Raw genomic sequence first — 24,727 nt, forward strand, 5'->3', positions numbered from 1 at the left:
AAAATAGGCTACAATTACTTTTTAAGTGCAGAAATAAGCGATCGAATGAGATCTCGGAACGGATTAAATCACTTTTACATTCATTCTTAAGGGGAAAATCAGTTCGAACGTACGAGCAAATGGACCTACGAGCAATTTTCAAGAACGAATTATGCTCGTACAACGGGGTTCCACTGTATATCTTTGAAAATCCTCTCCTCTTTCATTTTTCATGTTTCACTGGGGTCAGATGTGTCTCTTGTAGAAGCACAATCTGAGTATTTTCCCTTTTCATTTTTGACAATATTTGACTTCTCTTAGCCAGGTTGAAAATTCCATTCACATTGAAAGTAATAAATATAAGCATCTGTCTATTCATAATCTTCCATATTGGCTAGTACATTCATAATTTCTACCAATGCCTCTATTAATAATCAGTTTATAGAGTACCCCCACACCAAAGAAACAAACAATGAACATAAACTTAAAAGGAACTATTTGTAACAAAACACCACCGTTTAATAAGGATAAGAACGAATAAGAACCGCTGTCTCCAGTGTTGAGGCTCATTTCAAAAGAGCCTTGTAGGGCTTCACACAGTCAAAGCTTATGTTAGGGAAAGTCCCACATTAAACCGAACATGTGTAGTCGCATACTAGTAAAAATAAAAATTTGATATGTTCAAAATGATGGTAATAATAATAATAATAATAATAATAATAATAATAATAATAATAAAATTAGAGTAAAACATATCATGGACAACTCACCAATCAACAAGTCCCGACTCATTCAAATAATTAAGGTAGAAGAACTATAGAGTTTGAACAACTGTACAGTTATGTAGCACATTATAGATGACATGCAGCATTGTAAATCAATCATAACTTATTTTGGTATCGAGTGTAAAAACCTCAGGCTTATTTTCAGAATTTTTTAAGTTTTTCTTTAAATTGAGATTGAGTGGTTTTCTCATTCTCTGTTGTTTGAGATTCTGCATCTCTGTGCCGGTCACACCGTCTCCCCATTGCCTTCTAAGTAGATAGAAGCGCAATCTCCTACTGATCCAAAGCAGCAGGGGATCTCACCACGGACACTGGAAATCCTTGTCAAAACATGTAACTCGTTGCCTCCGTAGCGTCCTGGTGTCTAAAACATTAGTCGTTTTTCCTTTAACACTTTCTTGGCTTCCGCATATTCACCGTGTTTCTTCAGAACTTCAGAGTCTAGAACACTTCTTTTTTTCTGTTAGGCTTTGGGAAGCAGTTCATCTTTTATCTGATAACTCCCAAACTTGAACCTTGTTAGCGAATCGTTGGGCTTCGGTGCTAATACACGGTGTGCTCGCTCAATCCCAAGTTCATGGCGCTTTTTAACAGTTTCTCCAGAAAGCCAATCATATCCGTACCTTCCTTATCTTCTGGTACTCCATAAATCCTTAAATTGTCTCTGCGCGCACAGCCCTCCTGATCGATTAGCTTAGCTTCTAGATTAGTCTGGCATTGTATTAGGAGCCTGATTAGCGTTGATGTTGCTTAATATTATTATTATGCAAAATATTAACTAGTGTTTACAAAACCAAAAATAGCAAAACCGTCGGGAAGCTCAAAAATTAGGCTGTCATTCTCTTGTTGGCATAACCGGAGACCCACATGTGATTTCTTTGGATTTTATTTGTAATAAATTTGCAATGATTTCAAACAAACTTCTTTCACGTTGTCATTATGGGGTGGTGTTTGCAAAATTTTGAAGAAAATAATGAATTTAATAAATTTTGGAATAAGGCTGTAACATAAAATGTGTAAAAAGTAAAATGCGGAATACTTTTTGGATGCACTGTACATCTATTTGAAGTTTATGTGATAAAAGAGCTCATATTGCCACCCACAAGTTTCATAAAAGCAGGCAAGAATGAAAAGCTTTATTTGTCCTTTACCTGCATGACTGCATAAGTCCTGACAAACTCTTGAAGAAGCCAACATCTTGCTTCTCCTTCAGATAGTCCAGCATTTTCTGTGGAAGGTTTGATCAACTATTTAACTACAATATAGAATTACACATTTATGACTTTAAATATTACTAAAAATAAATATAAACATTAACATATTTATTAAAAAGCTAAACAATTATATCATTTAATGCATTAGTAACTGAATCAAAAACTTTATCGTTGACTCATTTTATGTCAAACAATAAAAATGTGTTACCTGCTGAACTAAAATGTTGCCACCATTTAGAACAGAGATACCAAGCTTAAGAGTGAAAGTAACCATGGGACCCAGTCGACCTAAAAGATAAACACATTATATGTCAATTTTTAAGTCTGAAAAGCAGCTAGGAGTTTGTGTGTGTGTGTTTGGAGTTACCTCTGCTGGCACTGATCACCTGCAAAACCATCTCAGCAGCCCCTCGGTCATGTAACCTGGCCTGCTGATACAATATTTTCTGCTTTTCCATTTCCTTTTCCTAACACAAAAAAACACATGCATATACAGTGCGGTGAAAAAGTATCCGCCACGTTTCCGTTTTCCCACCACATATTTACATATGTCACACATAAATGATTCCGATCATCACGCTAATTTTAATATTTCACAATGATAACCTGAGTATACATTTAATGCAGTTTTTAAATGATGATTTCATTTATTAGAAAAAAAAGTCTGTCTAAACCTATTTGGCCTTATGTGGAAAAGTAATTTCCCCTAAACCTAATATCTGGTTGTGCCACCCTTGAGGTGTATTAGTGATAACTGCCAACTCTTCTTTGCAGAATTGCTTTAATTAAGCCACAATAAAGGGTTTCAAACATGAATGGCCTATTTAAGGTAATGCCAAAGCATCTCAGCCGGCTTTAAATCTAGACTTTAACTAAATCAATTCAAAATCAAATTTTTTTTTTTGCCATTTTATAGGTGGATTGATTTAAGTATTTTTTAATGTATGTCAATTATTGTGAGTTATGAATTGATGGCCAGACATTCTCCTTCATGTTTTTCTGGTAGATGCAGAATTTATGGTTCCATCATTTATGGCAAGGCTTTCCGGTCCTGAAGCTAAAAAGCAGATCCAGACCATCACACAACCACCACCTTGTTTGACTGTTGATTGGCTCGTTTTATGAAATGCTGTGTTATTTTTATGCCAGATGTAATGGGATGCACACAATCCAAAAAGTTTAACTTTTGTTAACTCAGTCTACAGAATATTTGCTCATAAGTCATAAGATAATCAAAATGTTTTATGGCAAATGTAGGATAAGCCTTTGTGTTTTTTTGTTGTCAGCAGTGGCTTTGTGGCCTTGGATCTCTGCCATGGATGCCATTTTTGCCTAGTCACTTTCTTATTTTTTAACCATAAACATTGGCATTAACTGAGGCAAGTGAGGCCTGCAAATCTTTAGATGTTATTTTAGTTTTTTTTTTTATAAGCTCCTGAATTAGTTGTCATTGTGCTCTTGGAATAATTTTGGTACGCCAGTCACTCATTTACAACTGTTCCAAGTTTTATCCATTTGTTAATAATAGCTCTCACTGTGTTTTGCTGGCGTCCCAAAGCCTTAAAAATAAGGTTGTAAATCTTTTCAGAATAATGTATGTCAATTACTTTTATTCTTGAATATCATTAGGTCACAGCATGATCTCTTGGTTTTTCAGATCTTTTAGAATGTTTAATGTTTCACTTAAGTTTTTTCTTAATTTAACAGGTCTGGGCGTAATTAAGCCTGTGGGTGACAAGTCAAGTTTAACTCAGCTTTTTAAAAAAGTGGTTAATCACAGTTCATTCATGATTTAGCATGATTTCCTTAAAAGTGAAATTAATTAAATTATGATTTAAAAATTGCATTTTGTATTTACTTGGGTTATCTTTGTGTAATATAGGGATATGAAGCATTTAAGTGTGACAAATATGAAAAGAAAATCAGGAAGGAACAAATGCTTTTTACAGAACTGTTTACAATACATTCAGTGGGAAAAATAATGATTTGATTCCCTGATTCTTCTTCTTCTTTCGGCTTCTCCCATTAGGGGTCGCCACAGCGAGCATCCATCCCCGTCCTCTACATCTGCCTCTTTCAACCCAACTACTGTAATTTCCAGACTATAAAGCGCACCCATATATAAGCCGCACCCACTGAATTTGACAAAATTTTTTATTTTTAACATAAATAAGCCGCACCTGTCTATAAGCTGCAGGTGTCTACATTAAAACTAATGAACTTTACACAGGCTTTAATGAAAGACAGTGTCTGTTACACAGTGTAAAGGGTGAAATATGTTGCGTTTCCTTTAAGAGCATAGCGGTATTTTGGGAATAACCTGGCGCCGCATTTTTACGCTATTACTGCATGTGTGGAGACCGAGGAATATGTCCTTATTATTTTCTGATGCTCAGTTCTAAGTTTCTTTGACTAACCCGTAACGCTGTTGCCAAGAAAAAATAAAAAAGCACGAGTTTTGGAATCCTGTCTGTGCTTATATGATTTCTGTTACAACTGGAGTTAGTGAGCTCTCCCTTAAACCAAACTCAACACGTTACAACGGCTTGTATCTAAACAGTAGCCAAGAAAGTCATTGTTCACTGTCTTCCTCCTTCCTTTCACAACAATTTCTCTCGGGAGTTTATCTTTTGGCATCGTCGTGCGTTTAAGAAAAACGTTTTTTCTCCCGATGATGTGCAGCTCAGAACACAGGTGAGGTGCATTTTTTCGTTTCCGTTCGGAAATTTCATTGGTCTGATGTTATGGGGTTCAGTTTTTTGGCTTGAAGTTTGTGAAACTGGAAAAAACCCAGGAATAAATAAGCCGCTTCGTTGTTTAAGCCGGGGGGTCCAAAACATGGGAAAAAGTAGCGGCTTGTAGTCCAAAAAATACGGTACCTGCATGTCTTCCCTCACCACATCCATTAACCACCTCCTTGGTCTTCCTCTTTTCCTCCTTCCTGGTGACTCCATCCTCAGCATTCTCCTACCGATATACTCCATGTCCCTCCTCTGCACATGTCCAAACCATCTCAATCTCAGCTCCTTCACCTTGTCTCCAAAACATTCTACATTCGCTATAACTATACAATATCGCAGGTCTCACAGTCCTATACACTTTCCCTTTCACTCTTACAGATACCCTTCTATCACAAATCACTCCTGCCACTCTTCTCCACCCCCTCCACCCTGCCTACACTCTTTTCTTCACTTCACTTCTCTTTTTTTTTTTTTTTTTTATTATATTTTTATTTATTTCTCACTGAAACAAAACAACAACAGAGCCGATCAGTCAACACACACAGCATACACTCAAGCATATTAATAACAACAATATAATGATAATATGGGAAAGTGACCATGGAAAGGCAAAGGGCAAATCAAAACAAGATGGAAACAACTACAAGTGGGTAAACAAAACAAAACACAAAAAGGAAGAACATAAATCAGGGCTAGGGTCTTGCCTGCAGAGTAAGTAAATCCCACAAAGGGGCCCATATCCGCCAGAATACATCAGATTTATTCTGTAAGTCGACGTAAGTTTTTCCAAAGGAGAAGATTAGCCATTTGTGCTAAACACATCTTTAAAGTTGGTACCTTTGGAGATGACCAGAGAATAAGTATGCATTTCTTTGCCAGATAAGTAATTATATTTAACAAAGACTGAGAGTCAGTAGAGAAATCCAATGATGTTTTGCAGTTTAGTAAATAAATAGTTGGAGACAAAGTAAATTGTCTATCCAGCGTCTTCTGAACCAAATCATGTACCTCCTGCCAAAAAGGTTTAATTTTCTTACAGTCCCAAAATTAATGCATCAAAGTTCCTATTTCAGATTTGCATTTAAAACACATCCGAGATACATTTGGGTACATTTTGTGGAGGCGTACTGGGGTAAGATATATCCTGTATATAAACTTGAAGTTTTGTTCATGCACAGAGCTTGAGATTGATTTATGAAAAACTTCCTCTCGTATGGAGAGCCATTCGTCATCAGTAAATGACTGGCCCATATCCCTCTCCCAAACCCTTCTCAAAGGATCCAATGGAGAAGATGTCCCTGATAACAAAGAATACAGATAAGAAATCTGCCCCTTTAGTGCCCCCAGAAGAAGAAGATAATCTTCAACATCAGAAAGTTCCCAGCGAATTTTCCCCTGTCTCACTTCAGACTGAATAAAATGACGTAATTGGAGAAATCTGAAAAAATCTGTTTTGGGGATTTGGTAATCTATCCTAAGTGTCTCAAAAGATTTAAAGACCTTCCCTGTAAATAAATCAGCCAAATTAGATATACCCTTTTCCGCCCAAGCCAGAAGGCCAATACCGGCTAACGATTCAGGGAAGTCAGGGTTCAAAACAATTGGGGATCGCATGGACAAATTCTTGGGGACATTGAGATATCTTCTGACATCATCCCAAGCCAAAAGAGTGTTCAAAAGCAAAAAATTCCCAGCTACTGGGCGGACCTCCTTGAAGTTATGGATAAATGGGAGGGATGTTAGCAGTCTCGGCGCACACGCAAAAGACTCCATACTGACCCACAAGGAGTCTGTATCATTTAAAACCACCTAAGCATTTGTTTAATCTGAGCAGCCCAATAAAATAGCTGCATATTGGGCAAAGAGCCACCCCCACACTCCCTCGGCCTCAAAAGAGAAACAAGTTTAATCCTAGGTTTTCTATTGTTCCATACAAACCTACCAATAGCTGTATTCAGATCTTTAAAAAAGTTCTGATCCAAGTAACAGGGTAAACACTGAAATAAGTAGAGTAAACGAGGGAGCACATTCATTTTGATTGTATTAATTCTTCCAAAGAGAGAAATTGGTAAAGGGGCCCATCTATCCATGTCTTGCTTAAGTTTTGCCATTAAGGGTGAGTAGTTCTTAGAGAATAAATCCTTTAAATCAGAAGTTATGTGTATGCCCAAATAAAGAAACCCAGAGTCAGTGATGTGAAAGGGACAGTGTAATTTAACCGGTTGTGGAATATTTAAAAACATGGCCTGGGATTTCCCAAAATTTATCTTATATCCAGTAAACTGACCAAAACGGTGAATTGTCTCCAACAGACTGGGAATGGATAATCGTGGCTGCTTTAAGTAAAGAAGAACATCATCCGCATATAATGAAAGACGGTGTTCCATCCCACCCGCCATCACCCCCTGGATGCCCCTATGCATGCGAATACTTTCCGCCAAAGGCTCGATATATAAGGCAAACAAGAGTGGCGACAGGGACAGCCCTGACGGCAACCCTCTGGATCGAAAGTCTACCTGATAGTAAACCGTTAGTATTAACCACAGCTGACGGGCTAGAGTAAAGGAGCTTCACCAATTTGATAAAGTTAGAGCCCAAATTGAACTTGTCCAACACCTGAAACAAAAACCTCCACTCAACCCTGTCGAAAGCTTTCTCTGCATCTAGAGATATTATAGCAGCCGGGTCACCATCTACAGTCAGATGTTGTATTACATTCAACAGGCGACGAACATTGTCCGAGCCATAACGAGATTTAATGAAACCAGTCTGGTCTGGTTTAATAACCTTAGGTAGAATCTTCTCCAGGCGACGAGCTAAGGCTTTAGCCACAATTTTGAAGTCTACATTAAGTAAACTAATTGGGCGATACGAGGCACAGTCTAACGGGTTCTTCCCTTTTTTGAGGATCAAGCTAATAGAAGCAGTCCTCCAGGAATCTGGAGTAAGACTGTCTTGCAAAAGGCTATCAACTACCGGCATGAAAATAGGGGACAGCACATGCCAAAACTTCTTGTAAAATTCCGGAGGAAAGCCATCCAACCCTGGTGCCCTCCCACTAGGCATAGACCAAATAGCGGCAAAGATTTCACATTTCGTCAGAGGGGTATTGAGAAAGGCCTGGTCCTCGTCTGAGATTGAGGGTAGGGGTATCCTATCCAAAAACGTGGCAGGGTCTTGGGGTGCGCAAGAGGAGGTGTACAGATTCTCATAGAAATCTTTAAAACTGGAGTTTATTACAGCAGGATCATGTGAAACTACTCCTTCAGCGATTTCAATGGCCCTAATGGACCTTTCAGCCTGTTCACATTTAAGCTGATATGCCAAGAGATGACTGGGTTTATTCCCAAACTGATAAAATCTTTGCCTGCTGAACATCACTAACTTTTTTACATGTTCCGAATAGTTCAAGTTTAGTTTAGACCTGGCACCAATTAGAATATTCCAGTTGTTTTGTGTGGGTGAAAGTTTATGAATCAGTTCCAATCTTTTAACCTCCTCCTCTAACGTTTTCCTGTTCTCTGCCTTCTGTTTTTTACGCCACGTGGTAAAAGAGATAATGTGGCCCCTTGAGGTGGCCTTAGCCACGTCCCACTTAGTGGTGCTGTCCACTGGACAGAACTCGTTATCTTGCCAGTACTGGGATACCTTCTCTTCTAGAAACTGGCAGAATGCGTTGTCATTAAGGAGAGAACTATTAAATTTCCAGTAAGATGACTTTGGGGTTGAAAATCCTGTTAAATCTAAGTACACTGGGCTATGGTCCGAAAGAACTGCTGGACCGATTACACAGGATCTCACACAATTAACAAATCCGGAGGGCAAGAACAAATAGTCTAATCTGGAATAAGAATTATGGGGAGAGGAATAAAATGTAAAATCCTTGACCCCTGGGTGCAGCTCCCACAATATGTCCACTAAGCCTGAAGCGTGACACATATTTTGCAGAGTTCTTGAAGAACGGGCAGATGATCTTGTGAAAGATGATCTGTCTAACCCGCCATCCATGACACAGTTAAAGTCCCCAGCCATAATCCCCAGGCCATGATTGAAGGAATTGGAAAAAACGGGTATAATCCTATTGTCTACAGAAAAGCAAAAGATCACTCGGCTGCGTCCAGAAAGGTAGTAGCTGCCTCCACAGTGTCGAATAGAATGATCTTTCCATTGTGTAAACAGCGGAGTCTAGCTGGATAAGCAAAGCCACGGTATAACCCTCGATCCACCATTCTCTTACACACGCCTCCAAACGCTCGCCGTTTCCGCACAATCTCCGCCGATAAATCTGGGAAAAAGCGTAAGGTGGCACCACTAAGGTTTACCGGTGTTTTCCTGGCAGCTCTCAAAACCACCTCTTTTACTGGGAAGCGGAGGAACCGCACAATAACACTCCTCGGCGGCGCGTTCGGTGTTAATTGAGAAGGAAGGGGGGCTCTGTGCGCTCTCTCGATCTCGATAGCAGGGAAACCTGTGGGAAGCTGAAGCCAAACCGGCAACATAGACTGTAAGAAAGTAGTCAAAGATTCACTGCCTTCCGCTTTCTCAGGAAGCCCAACAATCCTAATGTTTTACGGCGACCCCGGTTTTCCAGATCATCCACTTTAGCCTGCAGTTGCTCCACGGTAGCACGCAAAGTAGCCATCTGATTGCTATGTGCACTCCCCGCATCCTCCACTACAGAGATCCGCTGCTCGGCTGCAGTTACACGGGTCTCGGTGTCAGCGACTCGTACAGTGAGTGCAGCGAATGCATTCTCGAGGACTGCAACAGAGGAAGCAATTTTTCCTAACTGTCCCTCAATACCGTCCAGCCGCGTGCCCACAGCCCTAATTTCACTCAAAATAAGTGAAGTGTCCGATTGTAGGCCAGCACTAGCCTCTTCCCCTTCTCCATCACGTGCGGACGTGTTTTTCTTCTTCTCCTTACTTTTCTGTGACCTTGTAGATGAGAAAATAGGAAAATCCTTATCCCCACCACCTTCCATCTCCTTCCACGCTATCGAAATAGCACAAATTATGCAGAAAATAGGGCTTAATTAAAAAAATACGGAGTTCTAAAGCGGAGCAAAACTCTTAAGCTGCCATCTTGCTCAGGGTCACGTGACCACCCCCTTTCTTCACTTCTCTAACACTCTCCATTACTTTGCACTGTTGACCCTTGATACCTGAACTCCTCCACCTTCCCCACCTCTTCTCCCTGCAACCCTCCACTGACCTCCCTCTCATTCACACACATGTTCTCTGTCTTACTCCGACTGACTTTTATTCCCCTTCTCTCCAGCACGTACCTCCACCTCTCCAGGCTCTTCTCAACCTGCTCCCTACTCTCACCACAAATATCAATATCTTTCGCAAACATCCTAGTCCATAGTCCATAGCTTTGGGAACGCGCCTGAGTGTTCATGCTCTGAATAACGTGTGTAATCAGTCAAAAATTGGAGTATAAAACGCATATGAGAGAAGCCAGCGGCAGCTTCTGTGTTTTCAGAAAGCGCTTTGTTTGTTGGTGTGACATTGTTTGTCATATTGTGTGTCTGTCAGAGAAAAGAAAAAAAAAAATAAATAAAAAAATAAAAAAAAAATAAACGAGAAAATAATGAAAGCAAGCAGAAAAATTAAGCACAGTTTTCGGTCGTGCATTCCTCCTTGCCCCCGCTATATTACGGGGGGGATTCACACAGCTTGTGTGTTGCTTGCTTGGGTGCGGAGCATGCGAGATCGGTTCTTGAAGAGGGAGCCGATTGTGTTCACTGTGCCCGCATGTCTTTGCGCTCGCTCCGCGCTCGCTCGGCTCTTTTCAATGCAATGGGTGCTCTAACTTCTTCCGGGTCTGGTCCCGCTCTCGCCAAGGCAGACCATCGTGCCAGATCCTGGGGTTCGCAGATAGAACTTGCAGAGGGTTTCAAGACGGGTTATCTCCAGCCTCACCTGCTCGGTCTAGCGCTCACTCGCAGGATTTGGAAGCATGCCTTTGGGCGGATTCTTCCCCCTGCCGCGAACGCATGCGGCTCCGCCTTTCTTCCTCCGAGGAGGGTTGTAACGCGTGCCGTTGCCAAGCTCGATATAACTTGGCCGGCTCATGAGCAGGAAGTGCTTTCATCTAGTAAATTAGATGAGCGCTTTCTGACACCCGTGTCGCAACCTCCGCATAGTGGTCTTCCATTTTTTTCAGATCTACACACCGAGGTGTCCAGGTCATGGGTTAAACCTTACTCGGCCCGCCTCTTCACCCCCACTTCTACTGTGTATTCCCACATTTTTGGGCAGAAAGAATATGGTCATGAGGCTATGCCTCAGGTTGAAGAGACACTTGCCACCTATCTCTCTCCTGGAGTCGTCTCTTCCCTTAGGACCACGACGTTACCCACAAAGCCCCTACGCAATACTTCTGCGCTCGTGGGTAAAGCCTATGCTTCAGCAGGTCAAGCTGCTGCTTCCCTGCACACCATGGCGGTGTTGCAGGCATATCAGGCTGACCTGCTGCTTGAATTGGATGTGGGGGGTGCTGTGGACGGATGTTTTGATGAGCTGCGACGTACGGCGGATCTGGCTCTTAGAGCCACTAAGGAGAAGAGGGCCATTGGCTGGTCTATGGCTGCCCTGGTGTCTACAAAAAGGCACCTGTGGCTCACACTGTCAGACATGTCTGATAGGGACAGGGCTGTATTGCTGGATGCTCCGCTGACTCCTTCTGGCCTTTTCGGCGATTCCGTACATTCGGTGGTCGAGAGGTTTCAGGAAAATAAGAAACAGGCGGTGGCATTCCAGCGTTACCTCCCACGCCGCTCACAGGGGGCTGCTCGGCGGGCTCAGGCGGGCTCCCATCGGGAGATTCAGAAACTCAGTGTCGCGACTCGCCATGTGAGGAATCCTGCGTGGCACTCTGCGTCGAAGTCTCGTGAGGTGACAGATCTGAGGGCTGTCATCTCCAACAGGAAGGCTTCGGCGAAAAGATCCTGACACGGAACTTTCTGGGGATCTGGCTGTGGAGGGGCGTGTCACACCGCTTCCTTTTTCTGGCCCCTTCAGGGACCTGGTCCGCTAACCCTGCCACCCTCGGTGCTTCAGGGCACGGCCAGCTCCAGTGAGCTCTCTCCTTGGTCTCCACCCGGCATTGCTGTGGTCCAGGAGATCTTGCCTCCTCTAGAGCCGTCTCAGGGTGCTGCCTGGGCTCTGGGCGTTCCGGAGGTCAGTCTCAGTCTCGAGAGGCTGATACACCTGAGGCATTTTCTGGGAGCTTGGAAAGCTCTCCCAGATGTGTCTCGGTGGGTCCTGCGTACTGTAGAGCGAGGTTACTCGATTCAGTTCGGGTCTCCTCCGCCCCGTTTTCACAGAGTTCTTCCCACTCGGGTGGGATGACAGCAGGCTCTGGTCATGAAACAGGAAGTAGACACTCTTGAGGAAGGGGGCCATTGAGGTGGCCCCTCCATCAGAACGAGAGTCCGGGTTCTACAGCCAGTACTTCATAGTTCCCAAGAAGGACGGTGGGTTGCGTCCTATTTTAGATCTACGTCAACTGTACCGCTCTCTCATGTGACTCAGGTTCAAAATGCTGACCATCAAGCAGGTCGTGCTTCAGATCAGATCCGAGGACTGGTTTGTCACAATAGATCTAAGAGACGCGTACTTTCATGTGTCCGTTCTACCTTCTCACAGGAGGTTCCTGAGGTTTGCTTTCAGGGCCGAAGCTTACCAACTTCAGGTTCTTCCATTTGGCCTTGCCCTTTCACCTCGTACCTTCACGAAATGTGTGGATCTGGTTCCCCTGAGGTCTCAGGGCATCCGCATCCTCAACTACATCAACGATTGGTTGATCCTAGCTCAGTCAGAGCAGCTGGCGGTCCGGCATCGAGATGTCGTTCTCGTCCACATAAAGGCTTTGGGTTTTCGGCTGAACGCCGGGAAAAGTGTGCTTTCTCCTGTACAGAGAACCACCTATCTCGGTGTCATATGGGAATCGACTAATTTACGTGCGCAGCTTTCTCCTGCCCGCATTGTGGCCATCCTTGCGGCCGTTGGGAAGGTCAGAGAAGGGCAGCCTCTCACTGTCAAGCAGTTCCAGAAACTGCTAGGGCTTATGGCAGCTGCATCCAGTGTGATTCCACTTGGCCTGCTGTACATAAGGCCCCTTCAGTGGTGGCTCAGGACCCTCGGGTTCTCACGGAGGGGCAATCCCGTCCGCACCATCAAGGTCACGCAGCAATGCCTACGTGCCTTAGATGTTTGGAGAGATCCCCAGTTCCTCAGTCTAGGCCTTGTGCTGGGAGTCCCCGGTCGTCGCTTAATGCTAACGACGGATGCGTCCCTCACAGGGTGGGTAGCGGTCATGAGTGGTCACTCCGCCAGTGGTCTGTGGGAGGGGCCCATCTACTGTGGCACATCAATTGCCTAGAGATGCTGGCTGTGCTTCTAGCTCTGAAGCATTTCCTCTCAGACCTCAGAGGTCACCACGTGTTGGTCCATATGGACAACACCTCGGTGGTCTCTTACATCAACCATCAAGGAGGCCTGCGCTTGCGCCCCCTGTGCAGGCTAGCGCACCAGGTCCTCCTTTGGGCCCGGGGGAAACTCCTCTCTGTGAGGGTAGTTTACATCCCAGGCCGGTTGAACGAGGCAGCAGGTGACCCGATGTGGTGGAGCAGGTTTGGGAGAAATTCGGAAGAGCCCAGGTGGATCTGTTCGCGTCTTGAGAGACATCGCACTGTCCCCTCTGGTTCTCCCTTACACCTCCAGCCCCTCTGGCCATGTCTCAGAAATGGCCGAGGCTGCGTCTGTACACTTTCCCCCCCGTTGCGCTGCTTCCGGGAGTTCTGGAGAGAGTTCGCTGGGATGGATTCAGTCTCCTCCTAGTAGCTCCAATGTGGCCGCGCAAACCATGGTTCGCGGACATGGTGGCTCTCCTTGAGCACCCTCCGTGGGAGATACTTCTGAGGAGGGACCTCCTTTCTCAGCTAGGGGGTGCCGTATTTCACCCCTGCCCAGAGCTGTGGAGGCTGTGGCTGTGGCCCCTGAGGGGGCACGGCTCAGAGGTTCTGGTCTCTCCACGAGGTGGTAGAGACCATTCTCCACTGCAGAGCTCCCTCCACTAGGAGGTTGTATGCTGCCAGGTGGCGCCTGTTCTGCTCGTGGTGTGAGCACCACCAGCTGGATCCAGTCCACTGCCCAGTTGGTTCAGTGCTGGATTTTCTCTAGGGACAGTTCGCCAAGGGGTTGGCTCCGTCCACCCTAAAAGTCTTCGCGTCTGCCATTTTGGCCAATCATGCCCCTGTGGCCAGGCAATCTCTGGGCAGAGACCCCTTTGTAACGCATTTTCTCTGCGGCACCCGGAGGCTGAGGCCCCCGGTACGGCCTAGAGTGCCTGGGTGGGACCTGGCCATCGTTTTGGGGGCCCTTTTTGAGCCCCCCTTCGAGCCTCTAGCCGAGGCATATTGGAGGCACCTTTCAATCAAAACCGCGTTCTTGCTGGCCATCTGCTCTATAAAAAGAGAAGGGGACCTGCAGGCCTTGTCTGTGCCCCCCTCCTTCCTGGAGTTTACCCCAGGTATGGCTGGTGCCCTCCTTTACCCCGTACGGGTTACATCCCCAAGGTGCCCTCAGTTGTCCCACAGCCTGTTAGACTACAGGCATTCTATCCCCCTCCGTTCCAGGCCCCAGACCAGGAAAAGCTCAACCGGCTCTCCCTGGTGCGGGCTCTGGACACTTACATCTGCAGGACGGGTCCTTGGAGAAGGTCCCATCAGCTGTTCATTTGCTACGGCCATCCCAAGAGAGGCCTGCCTGCTAATGAGCAGACTCTGAGCAGGTGGATCGTTGACACTATCACGTCATCTTATGAGTCCTCTGGTCTCCCCGCTCCCTTCGGGGTCAGAGCTCACTCCACCCGGAGTGTGGCTGCCTCTAAGTCTTGGTCCTCTGGAGTTCCCCTCCAAGACATATGTGACGCTGCGGGTTGGTCCGCCCCACTGACCTTTGTGTGGTTCTATAACCTGGACCGCAGTGCCACTCCTGGCCCCTCGGTCCTCCTCTAGCTGTGGTCACATACACACTGGGCAGGTACTGGGCAGTCTGGCGTGATTGGACACTCATTCCCAAAGCGTTTCGTCGCAGCTCGAGTTCCTGAAAGGGAACGTCTCTAGGTTACGTATGTAACCCTAGTTCCCTGAGGGAACGAGACGCTGCATCTCTATGCCACACCTCCGGCGCCCCTGCAGTGCTTCCTTCTCCCTTACAGAAGCTGCCGCTGGCTTCTCTCATATGCGTTTTATACTCCTGGTCATGACGTCACCTCATTGGTGACGGGCAGCGTCCAATTTTTGACTGATTACACACGTTATTCAGAGCATGAACACTCAGGCGCATTCCCAAAGCGTTTCGATGCAGCGTCTCGTTCCCTCAGGGAACTACGGTTACATACATAACCTAGAGACGGTCCCAGAATCAACCTCTTCTATTCAAACCTCTACACCACCATAGGCAAGACCAAAGAGTTATCAAAGGACATCAGGGACAAGATTGTTGACCTGCACAAGGCTGGAATTTTCCCATTTTCCTAGAGTAACTTTCTTTTGGCTTCTCCCATCAGGGGTCGCCACAGCGGATCATCTGCATGTTTGATTTGGCACGTTTTTACGCTGGATGCCCTTCCTAACGCAACCCTCCACATTTATCACTAAGAGTGGCTGGGGTTGGTTCCCTGACCAGGGATCGAACCCGTGCCGCAGCGGTGAGAGCGCCGCATCCTAATCACTAGACCACCAGTGGCCCCCCATTTTCCTAGAGTGACATAACTAATTTGGGTCTGTGGGAGTCAGAATTCATGCTAATTTGGTAAGGGATCAAATACTATATCCCACCCTTTGACAAGTGCCACTCATATATTCTTATTTGCATATATAATACAAAAAGGAAAATTTGTTCAAACCTCAAAGGTTTTCTCTTTTCCTTCTTCATCCTCGTTCTCATCTTCAGCACAACTCTGAGTCCAACAGAAACACAAGCATTTTTTTTTTTTTTACAGGGAAATACTGTGGTAAATACAGTGTAACATTAAAAAAAGGTTGTGTTTTAATGCACACATATGTACCTTTGCCATCATGTCTGTGTATGCTATATATAGTAAATCATCCTCTAGGGAACTGAAATATAAGAGGAAAATAATGGAAATGCTTTAAATTCACATTCAAATACATACTAAGTACTAAGCGTGAGAGAGGATTTGCACACCACATATCTGTATGCATATTTGCAGAAGAATGTGTCTATTTTCTGTTTGTGTGTATGTAAACATTTGTCTTACCTTCTTTCTGTCAAAGCATTATGACTAAAGTGCAGAATAAGTTCATGAAGAGGGTCAGGATGTATTTTATCTACCTCCTCTTCCTCTTCTTCCTTATGTGTCCTCTACACATAAACACATCACTAAGCATTTTATATTACCAATTACTTAGATTAAACAGGTATGCAACTCAACTAAAGGTACTTAAAGTCAGTAATGTAATTGACAGTATGTAGCAGGGCATACAGAGCGCTTGGGAAATCTAATTAGGAAACATTATTTATATTACTCCAGCAAATGCACACAAAACACATATTGAGCAGACAGTATTAACATAACCGATTGTTACAGTGAAGCATGGAGCAAAAGCAAATGACATGCATGAAAGCAACAAATTAAATTCATACATGAAACCCACATACTCACAATTTTTTTCAAAACACTCAACAATTTTTTTTATTTTGGTTTATTATTCAGAATAAAATGAACTTCTCATAAAACAACCAATGCCACTGCAATGCTGCTAAATAAATCTCTCTAAATATTTTTGCCAGTAACGTTAAAATTACCATTTACTGGTTGGAACTACCACACAGGGTGGAGAGAGCAGACACACAACATTATGACATGCACTGACATCCATTTATATAAGCTGTCAAGCAAGTTGCAGGAAGTTGTTATCTCAGAGTAAAAAAAAAACAAAAAAAAAAATCACAATTAAATGAATTCAATTTAATTAAAAATAATTTCAATTAAATTAAACAAGGACAGAAGCAAGGTCTTGTTAAAATGCCCCCTTTATTTTGAACTACAGTTTCTCACAAAAGTGAGTACACTGCTCACATTTCAGTAACTAATTTTGCATATCTTCTGAATGGACAATACTCTAAAAATAAAATTTGGATATATTTTAGTCAATGTGCAGCTTGTATAGCAGTATAGATTTACTGTCCTCTAAAACTTACTTAATATACAGCCATTATTGCCAAAATAGCTGGCAACAAAAGTGAGTACACCCTAAGTGATAACAGCTGTACATCATGTAATCATGCAAAGCCACATGTCCTATTTGTCATGTTCATGTTTTTGTCTGCTTGACAGGACCACACACATTTGTGTATCTTGTGTTAGAGCAGTTACAATTTGGTTATTTTCTTTTGTTTTTGGTGCTATACTTCTCTCATACTGACCACTGGATATTCAACATGCCACCTCATGGCAAAGAAAAGTCTGAGGATTTAAGAATTAGAATTGTTGCTCTACACAAAGATAGCCTAGTTTATAGTAAGATTGGATAAGAAGATTAAAAGAACACTGAAATGGAGTTACCATACAGTGGACAGGGTCATACAGAAATTTTCCATGATGTGTTCCATTCGGAACAGGCCTCACAAGGGTCAATCAATGAAGTTAAGTCCTTGTGCTGTGCGTCAGGTGCAGAAGCTGGCTTTAAAAGACACTAAGTGCTGACAGAACTTCTTTAGAGGTTACAGAATTGAAAGGTCCGCTTGTCAGTGCTCAAACCATACACTGCAACAAGTCAGTTTGCATTGCTGTCATTTACATGTACATTTACATTTGCGGCATTTAGCAGACGCCCTTATCCAGAGCGACATACAAAAGTGCTTTGAGACTCTAGTAATGAATAAATCTACACTGGTACGCCAGATCACAAACTTAATATAAATATAACCCTTGAAATTTACAACCTTGGAAGTGCTAATTTAAGTATTTCAGGAAGAGGTAAGTCTTCAGTCGTCGCTTGAAGATAGTCAGGGACTCTGCTGTACGGACATCTAGGGAAGTTCATTCCACCATCTCGGTGCCAGAACAGAGAAGAGCCTTGAAGTGTACTTACCTCTCATTCTGAGAGAAGGAGGTACCAGTCGAGCAGTGCTGGAGGATCTCAGACAGCGTGAGTCATCCCAGATGGAAGCCTTTTCTGAAGCTGACTTACAAGAAAGCCTGCAAACTGTTTGCTAAAGACAACCTGTCAAAGAGCATGAATTACAGGAACCATGTCCTGTGCAGTGATGAGACTAAGATAAACTTGTTTGGCTCAGATGGTGTCCAGCATGTGGGGGGACATCCTAGTTGTACAGTCAAGCATGGTGGTGGTAGCATCATGGTCTGGGGCTGCATAAGTGTTGCTGGTACTGGGGAGATGTAGTTTATTGAGGAAAACATGGATTTCAACATGTACTGTGACATTCTGAAGCAGAATATGATGCCCTCCCTTCAGAAACTGGGTCGAACAGCAGTTTTCCAGCATAATGACCCCAAACACACCACCAAGGTGTCAACAGCACGTGCAGCTCTGGTGAATTCCATGCCCAGGAGGATAAAGGCAGTGCTAGATAACAATGCTGCTTACACAAAATATTGACAGTTTGGAGACAGTTTTGACATGTTCCCTTAGGGTGTACTCACTTTTGTTAGTTATTTAGACAATTATGGCTGTAATTTGTGTTATTTTTAGAGGACATTAGATCTGTAATGCTATACAAGCTGCACATTAAAAACTCTATATATCTAATGGATATACTTTAATATGTCAAGGTTTCATATTCTATGTCCCCTGCGAAGATATACTAAAATAGTCACTGAAATGTGAGATACTGTATCTACATATCTGTCTTTCTGACTGTGTAATCAAAATACTTATCTAAACAACTAGATAATCTTAGTTTTGAAAATATCATACTGTGCTTTGAATTTCCAACCCAGGTGGATAAAGACTCAAATACTATACTCTGTAAGCCAGACACTTATAAGTAATTATTCAATATACTGGTATATTAAAAAGATAATATAATAGAAAAATTGGTATGAATTCTACTTTTTTTTATTTAGAACTTACGTGAATCTTGATATGAAAATCAAGATTATGTAGTAGAGCATGTAGATCATGATTAAAATTCATTTTAATCATAGTGTTAAATGAAAATTGCAGAATTATAATAATTGCAGCTTGATTTTTAAAAGCTGAAACTAGAAATACATTTAATAAAATCTTATTTTGTACTCTTTAGTTAAATTGTTTTTAAACAAAAATCCCAAGTGACCTTAGCTCCGTTGAAAATTGAGCTTGTAGTGCACATAGCTAGTGCCAGATGAGGTCTGCTCACAGAACAGAAAACTACCAATCAATTGTTCTGAAAGGTACTTACTGCCAAATCCTGCACTAGCTTCTCCTCAAATGAGTATGTCTCTGTCTCTATCCATATTCTCTGGTAGCCCGTGAGGAACAGGTTAATAGAGCGATGCCTAAGGTGGGAGGATTAAAGATTAAGCAGGGTTATTATGATTATTATGGTTGCCATGTTTACTAGGTATAGTGAAAAAAGGTTAGGGCTGGCAAACAAAAGTGCTAGGAAGGTTAGTGATATACACAGGAAGCCTTACTGGTCATTCTGTTTACATGTAAAAAAAATATAATGAAAGCATAATACTAAGGCCATTAAACAGAGACCAATCTTATACCAAAGGCTGACAATTATTACAATAACTTTGAAAACTATAATCAACAATATTGTATGAACTGTAACAATTTATCAATTATATCAAGATTTATAAGCAGAAATTTGCAGTCCTAGCATAATTAACAATATGTGAAGTGACATGGAATTTTATATGCCACCTTTAAAATATTTACAATATACACAAATCAGCTGTATCACCAAAAAAGACCCATTGACGCATGGACTTAAGGCCTCTGAAGGTGTTCTGTGGTATCTGGCACCAAAACATTAGCAGCAGATCCTTTAATTCCTGTAATGTATAAGGTGATGCCAGAGTGGATCTAACTTGTTTGTGTACATGCCACAGATTGATCAGATTGATATCTAGGAGATTTAGAGCCCCATCCACATCTTGTAAATGTCATCATGTTTATTAAACCATTCCTTTACAATATTGCACAATACAAAACATGCAACTTTTTATCTCCAAGGTTGATCATTTCCCAAAATTTTAGACCAGTGTTAATCAAATCGCCTGTGTATGGATAATTATAAATTAACACTGGTCTAAAAATTTTGGGAAATGATCAACCCCCAAGATAAAAAAAAAAGTGCATATTCTTATTTTCATTAGATGAATTAAAAAACAGCAAAGGTGCTAAAGATAAAAGTTCTGGTTGGCTAACATTTTCTTAATATTTCACAATAAAGATTTATAATTATCTATACACAGGCGAGTATATTTTCCTACAAGGGATGGGGAAGTGTCTGATGACCATGAATTTTCATAACTTCTCATCAAAGTAAACAATGAAAATACCATATGAAAGTTTAAAAAAGTATCTTCACTTTAAGACTACAGATTATTACTGAATGTAATTTATTAGTCATCATCAGTTTATTAGTCATATTATCAGTTCCCCTTCAAGGGAAGGGGAAGTGTCTGATGACCATGATGCCTCATAACTTCTCATCAATGTAAACAATGAAAATACCATTTGAAAAAAAAAAGTATCTTCACTTTAAGACTACAGATTATTACTGAATGTAATTTATTAATCATTTAATTCAGAGTACATTTTTTTGGGCCACATCTATACATCATACAGTTACATTTGGTGGCTTGTGAAAGTGTCATTGCCTAACATTTCCAAGGAACGGTCCTGTGATATTGATATTCAAGATGCCTCGAAACTGTAAACAACACAAATAACTTCTGCTACATTTGCACCTCAAAAGCGCAGTATGACAGCTGTGGTAAAAAATGCATACCACCTATATTTTGGATGCAAAATAGGGGATCAGGACAAGAGTTGGGCCCCTCATTGTTGCTTTACACGTGCAACTTATCTTCTTACACTTACATTTAAACTATTTCCCCAGGATATTTCCCCAGTAATGGAGAAAAGACACCAGTTGAAATGGAATCCGTCCATGCTTGCCGATTACTGCTGGAATCTCTGCAGGGATAATCCTACTGCAGTTCAAGAGACAAGCCAAAAAGAGCTGTTTAGATGCCGACTAAAGATGGAACCTATACGTCTGTAATCTGTGACGAGTTTGTATATTGTAATTATGTGCATAAGCTTTAAAACTGTATAATTATGAAGTTGTATATTAATAGTCTGTGAAGCTACACAGCAATGGGACCGACCCACCTACAATTTGGTCAGTTTCTCATAAAAATTGTATGAAAATGTGACATGAAAAAAATCTTAAATAAATAAATCGAAAGTTATGTTATTGGAATCAACAAAAAAAAGATACATTTATAATTATTTCTGTGGTACTATTCTCATTGCTAGATCACATTTGCAGAAAGGTTATGGAGCATAATCACACATCCCCCTTCTAATTTTGATTTATTGCAATGCAATTCTGCTAAAATCTCGCTACTTTTATTTCCGTGGCTTTCTTCTTGCAGATCAGTGTACTTTATGCAGTGTGGAAAGATACACTATGCTGTTTAAAAAGAACAATGTGATTAGTAAATACTGTTGCAATGAAGGTGTTTACTTGGTCTGCAACAATTCGGTATGTGGTATATATACCAAAGAACCATCCACATAAATGCTAGAATCCCAGCAGGTTTTGCAGAATATTTCCCAGAGCATCACACACTGCCTTTGCAGCTTGCCTTCATTCCCCATAGTGCATCCAGGTGCTATGTTTTTTGTCAGTAAATGACACTTGTTGTACTTTACTGGACCCCATTTAGTTGGTTATAACCACTGAATAAAACCACTTGTGAGGGAAAACCTCACAAGACCAGCTGGTTTAGAGATGCTCTTTCCCAGTCATTTACACATTACAATTTTCCCCTTGTCGATTGCCCTCATATTCTAATGCTTGTAACTGAGTATTTACTTGCTGCCTAATATATCCTACTTCTTAACATGTGCCTTTATAATGAGATAATTAACAATGTTCATGGTTGATCAATAAATATATATTTTGCATAATTAGTGATGGATCAGGCAACAAACTCTGGATTCTGACAGAACCTAAGAATTCTATCCCTGATACAGTGTATTAGACAACTACTATTAGTTAATTTTTATGAGTAAATTTAAATCCTGCATATTTGATACATGTCATCATTGCTTATGCTCCACAAGTGGGTTGTGAGGTGGAGGAGAAGGAAAAATTCTGTTAGATGAAGTGGTAGAAGATGTACCTAGGAATGAAAGATTGGTGATTGAAGCAGACTTCAATGGGCATGTAGGTGAAGGAACCAGAGGGGATGAGGAGGTGATGGGTGAAAAACTATTTTAAAAAGAAGGAGGATCATAGGGTGACGTATAAAAGTGAAGGAAGGTGCACACAGGTGGACTATGTTCTATGTAGGAGATGCAACCTAGATTGGAGACTGTAAGGTGTTGGCAGTGTAGCTAGACAGCATCGGATGGTGGTCTGTAGGATGGTTTTGGAGGTGAAGAAGAAGAGGAGGAGAGTGAAGATTGAAAGAAGAATAAGATGGTGGAAACTGAAGGAGGAAGACTGTAGTGCGAGATTCAGGGAAGAGGTCAGACAGGGGCTCCGTGGTGGTGAAGAGGTGCTGGATGGTTGGGCAACTACTGCAGAAGTGATAAGGGAGACAGCTAGAAAGGTACTTGGTGTGACATCTGGAAATAGAAAGCAATACAAAGAGATATGGTGGTGGAATGAGGAAGTGCAGGAGAGCATAAGGAGAAAGAGGTTGGCAAAACAGAATTGTGATGTGAAAAGAAGGCAGGAGTACAAGGAGATGCGGCAACAGATAAAGAGGGATGTGTCAAAAGCCAAGGAAAAGGCATATGAGGAGCTGTATGAGAAGTTGGACACTAAGGAGGGAGAAAAGGATTTGTGCCGATTGGCCAGGCAGAGGGACCGAGCTGGAAAGGATGTGCTGCAAGTTAAAGCAATAAATGATGGAGATGGAAATGTGTTGACTAGTGAGGAGAGTGTGTTGAGAAGATGGAAGGAGTATTTTGAGCAGCTGATGAATGAGGAAAATGAGAGAGAGAGATGGTTGGATGGTGTGGAGATGGTGGATAGAATTAGTAAGGAGGAATTGAGAGCAGCGATTAAGAGGATGAAGAGTGGAAAGTCGTTGGACCATCTGACATACAGGTAGAAGCATAGAGACGTTTAGGAGAGATGGCAGTGGAGTTTTTATCAAGATTGTTTAACAGGATTTTGGTAGGTAAGAGGATGCCTGAGTAATGGAGAAGGAGTGTGCTGGTATCGATCTTTAAGAACAAGGGAGCTGTGCAGACCAGCAGTAATTACAGGGGAATTACGTTGATCAGTCACACCATGAAGTTATGGGAAAGAGTAGTTGAAGCCAGGCTGAGAGAAGAGGTGACCATCTGTGAGCAACAGTATGGTTTTATGCTGAGGAAGAGCACCACAAATGCATTATTTGCTGTGAGAATGTTGGTGGAGAAGTATAGAGAAGGTCAGAAGGAGTTGCATTGTGTGTTTGTGGATTTAGAGAAAGCGTACAACAGGGTGCCGAGAGAGGAATTGTGATACCGTATGAGAAAGTCAGGTGTTGCCAGAGAAGGATGTGAGTGTGGTGCAGGACATGTATGAGGGCAGTGTGGCAGCAGTGAAGTGTGCAGTAGAAACAACAGACTGGTTCAAGGTGGAGGTTGGACTGCATCAAGGATCGGCTCTGAGCCCTTTCCTGTTTGCAGTGGTGATGGACAGGTTGATGGACGAGGTCAAACAGGAGTCTCCATGGACTAGGATGTTTGCGGATGGTATTGGTATTTGTGGTGAGCAGGCTGAGAAGAGCCTGGAGAGGTGGAGGTACGCCCTGGAGAGAAGGGGAATAAAAGTCAGTAGGAGTCAGAGTACATGTGTGAAAGATTACAGAGTACATGTGTGTGAATGAGAGGGAGGGTAGTGGAGTGGTGTGGTTGCAGGAAAAAGAGGTGGAGAAGGTGGAGAAGTTCAAAATCCTGGGGTCAACAGTGCAAAGTAATGGAGAGTGTGTTAGAGAAGTGAAGAAAAGAGTGCAGGCAGGGTGGAGGGGGTGGAGATAGTGGCAGGAGTGATTTGTGATAGAAGAGTGTCTGCAAGAGTGAAAGGGAAAGTTTATAAGACTGTGGAGAGACCTGCGATGTTGTATGGTTTAGAGACAGTGGCATTGAGTAAAAGACAGGAGGTGGAGCTGGAGGTAGCAGAGCTGAAGATGTTGAGGTTTTCGTTGGGAGCGGTAGGTAGTTGGGTTGAAACAGGCAGATGTAGAGGACAGGGGGTATGGAGACAGATGATCCGCTGTGGCGACCCCTAATGGGAGAAGCCGAAAGAAGAAGAAGAAGAAGAAGAAGAAGAAGAAGAAGATCTCAATAAATATATTGAGACAGGCAGAGCTTATTCATTACTGTAAAAACACTCATAGCATGTAGAAACATATTAATATGTAAATGTCTATAACTTGTTTATTTATTTTTAATTTTTTATAAATACAACTGGGTTAGTAATCTTTTGACCAGTGAGACTCCCTACCAAAGATGTTGCAGTCCAAACCATGTCTAGGAAATATGGGGAGCAACCAATACACATTGCCCAAGCACTACGTCACCATTAGCATGGAGAGCAGACTGTAAAAATCTGCCCTCTCATGCATTTTTTCCAGCCAAAAGTGTTGGTAGGCATTCAGGAAGTAATTATTAATTTTGTGCCTAAAGAGAAGGGCAGTGTTGTCAATGGAAGAGAACGTCAAATGTACAAATAAAGAAGAAAACACAAAGAACCTAATCTTGAATCATATATGACTCAAA

General features: G+C 42.4%; 1 protein-coding gene across 1 annotated transcript in view; it reads right to left on the reverse strand.

Moving 5' to 3' along the window:
• The window catches only part of LOC124389836 (ryanodine receptor 3-like), a 462,748-nt gene that overhangs the window by 70,881 nt on the left and 367,140 nt on the right, over positions 1-24,727 (reverse strand). Inside the window, exons 74-80 of the mRNA XM_046855362.1 lie at positions 19,164-19,260; positions 16,015-16,118; positions 15,802-15,853; positions 15,640-15,693; positions 2,346-2,445; positions 2,187-2,266; positions 1,916-1,992 (exon numbers count right to left, since the gene is read on the reverse strand). Of these exons, the coding sequence (XP_046711318.1) occupies positions 1,916-1,992; positions 2,187-2,266; positions 2,346-2,445; positions 15,640-15,693; positions 15,802-15,853; positions 16,015-16,118; positions 19,164-19,260 (564 nt within the window). The remainder of the gene's footprint in view (positions 1-1,915; positions 1,993-2,186; positions 2,267-2,345; positions 2,446-15,639; positions 15,694-15,801; positions 15,854-16,014; positions 16,119-19,163; positions 19,261-24,727) is intronic.

The sequence above is a fragment of the Silurus meridionalis genome, chromosome 8, assembly GCF_014805685.1.
Source record: "Silurus meridionalis isolate SWU-2019-XX chromosome 8, ASM1480568v1, whole genome shotgun sequence".
Classification (NCBI taxonomy): Eukaryota; Metazoa; Chordata; class Actinopteri; order Siluriformes; family Siluridae; genus Silurus; species Silurus meridionalis.